At 31.8% G+C, this 12,397-nt stretch overlaps 1 protein-coding gene across 3 annotated transcripts in view; it reads right to left on the reverse strand.

Moving 5' to 3' along the window:
* Positions 1-1,380: 1,380 nt before the first annotated feature.
* The window catches only part of LOC121123445 (uncharacterized), a 96,444-nt gene continuing 85,427 nt past the window's right edge, over positions 1,381-12,397 (reverse strand). For all 3 annotated transcript variants that reach the window (XM_040718563.2, XM_071890500.1, XM_071890501.1), the window contains 2 exons: positions 5,828-5,985; positions 1,381-3,238 (listed from right to left, as the gene is read on the reverse strand). In XM_040718563.2, the coding sequence (XP_040574497.1) occupies positions 1,709-3,019 (1,311 nt within the window). In that variant the 5' untranslated portion in view covers positions 3,020-3,238; positions 5,828-5,985 and the 3' untranslated portion in view covers positions 1,381-1,708. The remainder of the gene's footprint in view (positions 3,239-5,827; positions 5,986-12,397) is intronic.

Here is a 12,397-nt window from a genome sequence, read left to right on the forward strand (position 1 = left end):
CGTATATATTATATATAATTAGACTAATAATTAAGGAATAAGTTCTTATAATTTATTAAGAAATTCTTCACACAATTGTTCTAAGTCAGATATACTATGAAAACAAAAAAACTGTCGGTAATGCTAAATCATTAAGAACCCAACCTTATTTCTTTGCACCTAGATGGTACCATATGAGAGCCTGTTTCCTACCCATTTTGCTAGCTATAGTAAATTTTGGCGTGCAAGTGAGGGGAATACGGTCATTTCAAAATAAAAGACAGCTCAAGTTAGACATGGACTATATTAGAGGGGTATTTACTACTAAATTGGGCTAGAAGAAAATATTAAGTATGAATTCAAATGACAAAATAGCGCGAATAAAATATAATTGGAACAGTAACATGTAATCCAATGAGTCAGCAAAAAACTATCCACTCAACAATATTGAACAACTACATTGCACAATTAATTATCTTTTGTAATTTGCATGTATACTTGATATTTTCTTATTCAAGTACTAACTGCAGATTAAGTAATAAGTCCCCCATTGTTATCGTCCCAGACTTGTATGATAAATATAATGTAAATAAGTAATTAATTCTTGTGCAGCCCACTACTGATTGACTTATGGACTCGAGTTTGGGGACCATTGGGTTAGAGAAAGCATGTCCAACTTATGGCCTGCGGGTCACATTGCAGGCTGCCTAATGTTTAGGTACAACCAACTTTTCCTTCTCATTTCGAGCTGTATTATTTTAACAAAATTATCGCAATGTCATAAAAACGCATAATAGGTATAAACAGCGAAAAATACTTGACGTCATACTATATTTTCAGAAAACTCTAACAGGGTTACTAGATTGACCTTTTTTTATCTGGGTTTGCCTTGAAAAATTAGATATGACCTTAAGTTGAAATAAATTTGTATTGAATATTTTTGTTTCAAGAAGCAATTTTTCATGACATTTAAAATAATAGACCCATTTAAATATTTCGATTGGGAATGGGGTGCAATATATTAGAAGGTTGACCATCCATGGTCTAGAGGCTCTCCAGTGATGAAAGGGTTGGGAATCACTTCTATTTATTCAATTTTCCCTTTCATTTAATAATATTCTTGGTCAAAAAAACATAGGGAAAAGAAAGAGTGCGTGCTCCAGGAATAGAGACTTGAGAGCATTGCTTGAATATGTATTATAATTTGAAACATGCGAATAAACAAAAACATTTTGTTGTGGAAAGCTTTGTTTTCAAAATTGATTTTTTTTTTGAATTATCGTCATTTTTTTTTCATTTTGTTGGACGTCCTTTCTGGTACTAATTTTTTTTTTTTCAAAAAAAAATATATGTATATATAAAATAAATATCATTTGAAAAAGTGGTAGAAACGAAATATTAGTTATGAATAAATATGTATTAGGTATATGTATATAAAAGTATTTCCATGCACAATATAACGAGAAAAGAAAATAGTTTATATAAATATATATGGAGGTTATATTTATATTGTATATGGCCTTGACACTTGAAGTGTTACTGATATATCAGAGTATTAGTAATAATATAGTAATTACTCTCATTCGTATAAATGTACATATATTATATATTTATATGAAACGTTGTATGAACGTTCCTTAACCTTCATTTGGTTGTATTCTATATATGTAGAGTGTTTCTTCAATGCTATAAAAAACCCTTTTCTTCTTCCAAGGTTTTGATATTGTCGTCAGCAAAGAGAAGTCGGAGAGTTTGTATAAGGATTAACGGCGGGATCATCGGATAAATCCGTACACTCATTTTGAAGAAGAAGTTCCTCTTCTTCTTCTTCCTCCTCCTCCTCCTCGTCCTCTTCATCCTCCTCCTCTCTAGCCTTGGTATGGAGCCGACTGCTATAAGAAAACTTGGAGTTTGCGCTGAAATCAACTGGAGGTGGAATAATGATAAATCCCCCGTTGTTGCTATCGCTTATATTTGGATGGTGATGCTGATGATCAATTTGGCTACGAAAGGAGTGTGGTTCATTGTTCAAGTTGTTGATGGAGTTTGACTTTTTCGTGAGGATTCTGTAGCGCTGAGGATGATAATGAGGTCCATTGTGAGTTGGGCAGCAAGTCCGTGTATTGTTACTATTATTAATATTGTTATTGTTAGGGATACAGGAAGAGGTGGATGAAGAGTTGGGTTGAATGCAATCAAACGAAGAATATTGGCAAGGCACAGAGCGATGATCGGCAGTGTAGGGGGGATTCCCAACAAGAGGAGGCAATCTGTTGGAATGTTGAAGAAGATGTGCAGAGAAGAAATGTCCTTGTTCGATAGGTGGGGGATTCTGCAGCAGCTGTTGTGGCTGATTATGTCTCTGGCAGGGGATTGAGCCTGCCTCACTAAAGTTGCACTCCTCAATTAAGTAGGAACTCGGTCCTTTTTGCTCATTCAAGTCCGTTTCATCTACAGCTCCTCCCTCATGTTGTAGGAGCTGTTGCTGGTGAAGGATTGCACTTTTGTTGAGTGAAGAGGTAGATGATTGAAAACGGGAGCGTCTTCCCGTGTGGTACGCCTCTACTCTTCGATAAATGGATGGCGTAGATCCAATGAGAGACTTTCTCGAGTCTTTCAAGAAGGATGATGAGTCCTGATTTATTTCGGAGAGACTCAGCACATCACATTGAATACCTACTGAGAGACTTGATACAGAAGTGGACTTTTTCTTAGGTTCAAAGAATGTGTGCGTGTACAAGTTTTGGGGCATGGATGGAGGGGTAGAAGTTGAGTAAAGGTGATTGCATCCCAGTCCTGTTGATGAAGCCACGTTATTGAGGAGACGATAGTCCTTTATTTCATCCCCCGATGCCACAGCATTTGCAGTCACTCCTGAGCCCGATCCTCCACCGACCATGGGGCAATCTTCCAAGTCTTCTATTTCTGTATCATCGATATGATAAAGCATGTATAATAGATTCGTTACTTTGTAGCAACAAAGGCAAAACAAGAGGCTCCCAAATAGTAATAAGCCAATTACTAACCAAACATCATCCATCGAAGATTCAGAGCCGAAACCCTTTAAATAACACTCCTTTTGTATATAATTCTCATTTGTATATCAATTTTCGAAAGGGTAACATGGATGACGATTCTCACTTTAGATAATGATTGACGACAGCAACCACTCTGCGCCTTTTAAGAATCTGTGAGTGAGGTGAAGGATCCTCTTCATATTTCATACGTTCTTCATCATTTTTTTAGTCGTATGTTCATTCTGAAATGGAGAAGAAACATAAGGGTTAGTTGTATGTAAACATATAGGACATTATTTAACATATAAAGTAAAATAGATGAGAAAGAAACCTATTGGACAAAAGAAGGGGGAAAAAAACCAGCAGCTGTTATTATTTCTTTGAGTTCCGCAATTGTTACATCTAGCTAGCTATTTGTTCATGCAGGAAGCCTTTACATATTTATTTATGTGGGCACTAGGTACATACATATATGTACAGTAATAAATCTTATATCATTAATCATTCTTATGTACAGACGTACACAAGATGGAAGGAAAGGAAACATGCCTTAATTGTCAAAGGATGGCAAAGAGGCAGTCATTTGGAGGAGCATTGACCAGTATTATGAGGGAACTGATAAATGCATCTTTATTAATCAGTACATTCATACATTTGCCTATATTAATATTTTTTATCATCTTGGGGTTACCTCATCTTTGTCATACATCATGAATGTACATAGATTGTCAATGACAATTCCACATCTATCTACATATTATGTATATTTCTCTCAGCAAACCGTTAGAGTGAAGAAAATAGGTATTTCATCCCTTGACGATTCTGTAAGTTTGTCCAATCACAATAACTGAAAAGACTCCATAATTATTTAACGCTAGGTTCATTTTAACAGTTAGAGAAAGAATATGAACATCAAAGAAAGTGTTTGGAGGAAGGAAAATACTAAGTACCGAGTGGTCAACTAAAATATGAACACTTTGAATTTTAAAATTCAAGAAGATATAATTTATTAAGTAATAATAGAATTTTAACAAAATAAATACTATATAAATATAAGTGTCCCTGAGCTTTTTTAATCATTAATGCAACCGCCCTTAGTACCAGTGATGGCTTCTAAGCGGTGAGGGAAGGCCTGGCACCCACTGCGGATGTAGTTTTCTGTCATGGTGTCAAAGTGCTGTCTAATATGTCCCCTCGACATGCACCCAAAAGGTGTAGTCGAGGGGCTTGACATCAGGGAAGTCCGCCAAAAGTGTTCAAAAGAACATCTCACCCTCACAATGCTCTTTCCACCTCCTTTTTTGATAGCTCACAGTCTGGTGTAAAAACCCGAGATTTCTTGAATGGGCTCTCATGGACTTTAGTGGATTGGCCTGGGTTATTTCCCTTAACTCCTCCGAGTCCAATTTGACCTTTTTGACAGAGACCTTCTTCCTTTCCAACGTTTTGGACTTGCTGAAGGCGTAGACAGTGGCCTTGGAGACACACAACTGCTTGGATTGCACGAATGGAAATGTGTCGATCATTTTCATATGTCCTTTTCTCGACTTGAACGTAACCTAGACAGATCAGGTTTTTTTTCTTTCTGTGACTAATTGTTTATGCTTTAATATATCGAAATATAAATTAATTTCAATCACTCAACCCTCAATAATTATTGAACTAGTAAGTGGTCATATTTCATTGGACCAGTTTGTATAACCCCAAGAACAATATCCTAACCGTTAAGATTGGGGATGGAAACATTATGTTTCTCTGCTAGGTGTGAATTACGGCTTCCTTACATCGAAAGATCCATCCTCCCGGGAAATCTTCCTTCCCTCAAGGCAGGGAATTGAATGTGGGTTGTGTAATATGCCTTTCAATAGAACAATGACCAAAGCAATAAGAAAGTGGCTCAAAAAGAACCACATTAAGGTTTCAGAGTGCCTAGCCAGTCTCTGGACTTCAATTCCATAGAACATATTTATCACTAGACAAACTTACCAAATCGACAAGGGATGGGAGTAACTTGTGTAATATGAGACACCCTAATATACATTTAACTATTCATTCTAATGTTACTTTGTTTTGTCATGTGACAGTAAATGACATCATCTTTCAGACATTTTTTAAAAAAGGTCATCAAATGTCTGTGCTAGCCACGTACGCCACCTGTAAGTACACGTGAATTACCTTTAAATACATTTTTGTTCTATATTTGGGGGGAAGGGGATTAAAAAATGTCCGAACACTTCTGTGTATACTTTGTACAATATCCCATACAATGAAATAATACAGAAAAAATGCTCAATCCATAAAGGAAATAGACATTGAAATAAAATTATGAAAGTGGTAAAAAACAACAGCTTCAAACTTATATTTTCAATATAAAATTTTAAAATAGAACGTCATAGCTCAATGGACACCACATTATCAAGAAATATTTCTATTGAACTCAAGGTGCGTCAGTTCGCGTCTCGGTCGTTCCTAGAGAAGGAAATGTATTTAATGTACATTATGAACTTCAAATGTAATTCCTAGGTAAGATATTTAATTTTTATACTATAATGTTCACTTATTCTATATCACTGCATCTTTGTCTGATCAATTAAATCAATACACACACACACAAAAGTTTTAAATGCTCTTTGATTGATTAAAAATACTAAAAAAAATTAAGAAGTTACAGAAGATAATTTGATATATTTAGTATCTATATTATCAAAATTATGCACCCAATTTGTAAGTGTGCTCAAATGAACTAAACCTCTGTGAAAATAAATACTTTTTACAAGAGAGTCTCAAAAAATAACAGCTTAATTATGTATTATGTATTTTTGAATAATCACCTCGTTAATTCTTGTTCAATTCTCCAAGCAGAGTTGCATTTCTTTCGCGAATAAAGACATCCATAATACATAGCTAGAAGCATATTTTTTGAAAATATTGTTGTATGTGGTTTATTATCATAGGTGAAATCGGAGATAAGGATGTGTAATTTGAATATCTGTAAAGAAATAATAATAAGGAAATAGAGATCAAGAATAGTTCTTCTCAGTTGATTATACATAATTTAAATGAAACAAATATAGAACAATAATAAAATTGAGGGAAATTGAATTAAATCCTAGCAGCTTTAAATAATCTGATGAGATTAAATGTAATTTTATACTTTAAGAGGATTTAATTAAAGGATTCAAAAAATGAGAAAACAGAAAAAAAGAAAAAATGTTTAGAACTTAAAAATCGGGAGAGTGTTAATTTGTGAAAAGGAGGGGATATAATTTTTGTCCTACTTTTCTAATGCAGGTATATCTTGGGAAAATGGGAGCAGGAAATATAATAAAGTCGGACTGCAAAACCCCCTTTCTTACCCTGAAAATTACTTTTTCAAACCATAAAAACGGTTTTTTAACCGTTTTTTAAATTTATAAGGAAAAACTCGCATATGATGTGATCATTAATGCCCTTTTATAATAAAAGCAATATTTTTATAATATTCTATACATTTAAAAAGTATATTTTAAGGTCATATTAAAGGTCAAAAAAGGTCAACTACTTTATGATTTTTCTCTTAGCGTGTATACATTTTTAGTGTGAATGAATATAATGTTTGTTGGTATATTGATGAAAAATATAGAGCTTTTTGTGACCTCTATAGCCATTTGAAAAGGACGATTTGTAAATGACATTCTCTATTTTTAAAGGGATTCCAAGATTTGAATTTCAAAAATTCCCTTAGAGTTCATTTTCTCAGTTGATACAGAAGAATATAATCCTGATTTTTCTTTTTTAAAGAAAGACAAGTTGTTACTCAACGAAGTATTTTAGATATTTAACCAATCAAAAGCATATTACTGACATCCAAATCGAATCATATCAATATCAAAGCTCATCCCTACTATTAAAATTAAGTCTACACATAGGTGGACAACCGATCATGAGGGAAATGGTAAATAAAGTAAGAAATACAATCAAAAAATAAATTTCGTAGAAAAATGATTCAATATTGCTGATGCGTATCAAACTTCCATGCAAATATATTAAAAAGTAATATTCGTAAGCATATTTTGGATATTATTTGGGAGTATATAAATTCATTTCTCAGATGACATCCAGATTCATTATAAATGAAGGTGTACAATGTACATAGATTGGTGGTAAGAAGCCCTTTCCATAGTATCATTCAATGAATTATGACTTATTTAGCCTCTACTTGTCTGTTAATAGAAGCCGTATTTATTATTGGAAATAAATCGATTCTAAATAATTATTTTCTTAAAATATAAAACTTGGAACATGACTAAGAATGATTTATATATTTATTTGTTTATAAATAAAGATTTTTAAAACAAAAAAGGAAACTGAAAAATTAGTGGTACTCCAATCCAGGAAAGAAATCAGTATAAATACTACACCGTTTCTAGTAAAGATATAGGGAGGAATGACTCTTATATCGATCTTCTTTTTTACTCTAAATTCAACAAGGACTTACTCTCATAAATTCCCAGCAAATCCTCAGCGTTTTTCTTTGTCAGAAATGAGCACATGCACTCCTGATTAATTTATACTTATACTGGCAAGAAAAAGTTTGTAAAAATAATATTTTTCCTCATTTTCAGGAATGTTATCAATATTTTTTACTTTAATCCGATAAAAATCATTATGAAAAAAATAGATTGATAAAATATTTTTTTATTATTAGTTTATAAAGGTTCACCTATTTTGGTCAGACTTAGTTGCATATGTAATGTTTCTCTCTGGCAAGTATGAGAGATTAGTTGTTTATTCCTTCGGAATGGTTATTATTCTATCCTGTAGACACAAGCCTTTTCTTCTGGATAGAGATTAATGGGAAGGAAGTTTGATTTTCAAAAAAGACAACGGTGCAAAATTACACAACCAAACTCTGAAAAACTTTCTGGAAAAGAAAGAAGCCTCTCACTTCTTATCTATTATGCAATGGCCTGCAAAATCTCATAATATCGGTCATGATCGTTTTTTATGGTAACGACATCAATACAATCAAGTAGCTTAGTAACTACGTCATAGAAGGTGTGTGACTAGAGTGTATAATACAAAAGTAACCTAACATAAGGTCAAAAGGCCATTTGTACTATTATTATGAAGAGAAATCCTATCTAAATGAGTTAAATACTCGGATATAAACACCCCTTCCCCCCCCCCAAAAAAAAGCCTAGGATAGACTTGATATCGGAATTTAATAATTTTATAAAACTGTGATATATGACTTTCACAGATCTATTTTTATTTTATTTATACATATAGGTATATATTCTACAATTTCAATCTAATAAATACTTTTCCCACCATAAAATATGACAAATGGCCTTCTGAACTTATGTTCAAGTAATTTATCAGTTCTTCTAGTACTATTGTAGCGGGTGCACTTGATCCTAAGATTATAGTAGTATAATATAAATGGGATTTAGCATGAGCGTGTGTAGGGTGAGATCGACATATTAAAGAAAAGAAGGGAGGTCCTATATTTAGGGCGGTTTATCCTAAGTATTTTTTAGTGTGTAAGATTTTTTGTTGTTGTCAACTCATATAATGTTTCACTTCACTTTTAAACTACCCCCTGTTCCCCCATGGTTATTTTCTTAATACTCCCTACATTCCCTGTTTTATTAATTAACCCTTTGCAAAAAAATAAAGTAAAAAAAAGGCCAGACCCTATTTTCCTTTTTTTTACGTAAAAAAACATATTTTCCGTAATTTGTACTAATTTAGGAAAAATTAAATCTTTTTTCAAAACGAAAGAGGTTGATTTAAGTGTTTTTTCAAATTTCTATTCCTTTTTCTTGATGACGTCAATTATCCAGTCTTGACATATTATTCTTGTCTACGTGGTCTTGAAATGACCACCTACCTAACAAGGATAGACTAGGCTCCATGCCTTATCCCTCTTCTTTATCTACCTAACTGTTTTGTGAATGTCTGCTGATGATACCACATAAAATGATATTGGAGTACTACCACATTTAAAATAGCATTATACTAAACTACTATTGGAACACATGCATGAAGTTTCACTACATCCTACAAAATTGACCCACTTATGACAAATATTAGACTCCAAACAAAATTTGCCTGCATTTAAAAAAAAGGAATACAAAAATTTGGTTCTGAAATGTCTGAGTTTGGCCATACTCCATAGAAAAATCCTGCAAATCCTCCTGAAATGGACTGTCAATTGCTAAAGTTGTATGAAATATATAAGAAAGACCAAAAATTACATGGTAACCCTGACAATATTTATAAGGAGAGAAGCTTAGACGTTTTATTAGATTAGTTGCAATCAACTATGAGCGGCATTAGGAAATATGTAAATAAAAGCAATCCTACTTTGTATCTAGAAGCAAGTACATATGCAGGAATCAAGGGCGGTGAAAATATTTTTTTGGGGAAAAAAAAATTAAGTTAAAATTTGATCAGTTTGAATACTTGATCTCTTTATTTTTGGAAATATATCATTAAAAGTTTTTGTCTCATAATTTTTCAAATATAACTTTTTCAATAAAACGATAATTTTGAGCTAATAATCGTATAAATTCCAGGTTTTTTTTTTTTTTTTTTTTGGGAGGGGGGGTGTATAACACTTCCAACCCACACCTTGTTGACGCCCCTGGGAATTACTCCCGTGCTGATTCTCAATTCTTGTCAGATTCCAAGAAGGAGTTGCACTTATAACTACTCAACAAATCATCATTGCTCAAACTTTATACGGAGATGTTCCCTCCTCAAGAATTAAAAAATAGTTATTACAGGTTGGAAAATAAAAAAAACTGTTCCAATAGCCAGCTACAAAAATATTGCATGCGTTTTAGCTCCTATTTTCTACAAATCTATGAATAGTTCTAAAGGATTCTAATAAAATGTTGATTAAATATATCAATTATTAATACACTATTTTATGTATAACTTGATATATTTACGTTTGGGAGGCATGAAATTTTGCTTTAATGTACAAAATATATATGTAAATGTTAAGTTTTTCAAGATTCTTGAAAAATTTCTCATTCCTTTTGGTTTATAATGCAATCATCATCATTCAATTAAAACAATTGATACCCAAAATTTTACTGGATAATTTTTGACTGCATTATTTGTTTGAAAAAATATTTGATTTTTTTTTAACAAAAAGTGTTTATTTAAGAATCCTACCATAAGTCACTTTCTCACAAAATTGCAAGAAAAAAAAAATGAGTATCTTACAAATAAAAATAATGAAATGTCAAAACCATTCATGTCAACTTCTTCAATTTTAAAAATTGCAATATATCAACCAGAATTTGGGTCGATTCAGCACAACACTTTTAATAGGTATGCTATGTAATATTTATAGGTAGCTTTTTAATTAAATCTGCTATGTCTAATGGCATTTTTTTTACAATTAGTCATGTCTTAATAAGACTGATGTATCCATTTTAAACATGGTTTATATATGCTAAGGAATAGCGGACCTAGCTAACATTGCTGTTTAATTGAAAAAATAAAATAGATAATGCGCTGTGAGTAATAGGTTAAAAAAATCAATATTTAACTCAAATTCCGTTTAAAACAAAGAAACTTATCTAAGAACACAATAGTATTAATAATTTTTCAAAGTTAATATATCTACTTCTGTAAAAAAGTTATGAAGAAATCATTAATGATATCTTCTTGTAATGGGATATAATTAATGAAGACGACAACATTTTCCAAAAAAACTACAAATTAAAAAAATTTCGGGGCATGAGCAACTTTTAAACCTTTTCAAAATTTGTTAAATTCATATTTTTAATATTTTGAGAGCTCAAAATTTCTGAAATAAAAGTTAAAATGGACTAGTCTAATGTGTGTATACTTAACTAAGACTAACTTACTTTTTGGTAAGCTCAATAAGAGTAAAAATTAATTATTTTTAATAATTTATCAAATAACGTTTTTCTCAGAAAATGATGATCTATTATTTTTCTTCACCAAACTTTTTGAAGTTCTTCTTTTTGAAAGAATTTCATTTTATGATGGTTTTTTACAAGACAAATATTTCCTAATGTAAATATTTCTATTTCTTTGACGTAAGTAGAATTGAAGCACGACATCATATCAATCATTACCAATATCCTTGGTCCTTTTCTTTCGCTACTGTTGTAGCTGATCTACTCTTCTCTAAAATATTCTTCAAATTATCAGGGTTACCATGTTGATTTTCGGTTTTTTATATTACATATTAATGAAATCACGCAGCCGTTTTACATATAGCGTATATACAAGTTATATTGTGTATAGTACACCCTGATATATACCATATACCTATACAGTTTAAAGAAAAAAAAGATGTATAATATATAGGGAGCACTATATAATATTGTTCTCTGATGTTTGTATATCATAAATTCATATACATCGACAGTATGTGTTCAGAGTTGTATGAAATACTGGTATATAAGAATGAATGAAATTTTCCAGGAGTTTTGTTCAACTCCTATTCAAATAGAAAATTGAAATTATATACTTTTAATAAAATTGGAAAATATGAATTTGACTCTAAATGAGGTTTAGCAACGAGCTAAAGTATGCCTTTGCTCATCAAATCATAATTTAAAAAAATATCATTTTATTCTTGAGGAGAGAATGTGCCCGTTTTGAGTAACTAAATGTGAGTATGTTTATGAAAAAGGGAAATAAATACCAAGGTATTTTGTTACGTTCTCAATTTTAAAAGTAAAATTTGTATGTTTGTCGACATTTAATAACCCCGGGCAATGCTGGGTTTTACCTCTAGACCAGGGATTCTCAACCTTTTTTTAGTGATGTACGTACCACTTGTAAAAGAATGTAAACGTTTTCAAAAATTAAATTTTTGAAAAAAATTTAGAAAATCCATAGCTTTTCACAAAAAATTAAATTAAATTTCAAAGAATACATTTTTTGGAAAAAAAAAAATCAAATATTACATTTTTTGTAAAAAAACAACAAAATCCTTAATTTGAGGGGGGCTATAGCTTGCGGACGCCCCTGAGTTATGTACCACTTGTAAAATATTATTTCAAAATCTCAAGTACATTTGGAGTGCCTTCAAATGTATTTGAGATTTTGGTTCATAAATGGTCCATAAGTGGAACCATTTATGGTTCTCCAAACAAGGACCCTGTCGAGGAGTCCAGGATTATTAACTTTGCAATCTCAACATTGTTAAGTCTGGCTATGATTGCAACTAGGACACTCTGCCTTTTCCACGCTTGTAGAATTAATACTTCGTTGATAGAAGTTATTTTTATAACTGAAGCCAAACAGTTATAATTAGCATTTAATAACTCCGGGCAATGTTGGGTTCTAACTTTAGTACAGGGATTCTCAACCCTTTTTTTTAGTGATGTACGTACCACTTGTAAAAGAAATCAAAAAAATTT

Source organism: Lepeophtheirus salmonis, chromosome 8, assembly GCF_016086655.4.
Source record: "Lepeophtheirus salmonis chromosome 8, UVic_Lsal_1.4, whole genome shotgun sequence".
Lineage (NCBI taxonomy): Eukaryota > Metazoa > Arthropoda > Copepoda > Siphonostomatoida > Caligidae > Lepeophtheirus > Lepeophtheirus salmonis.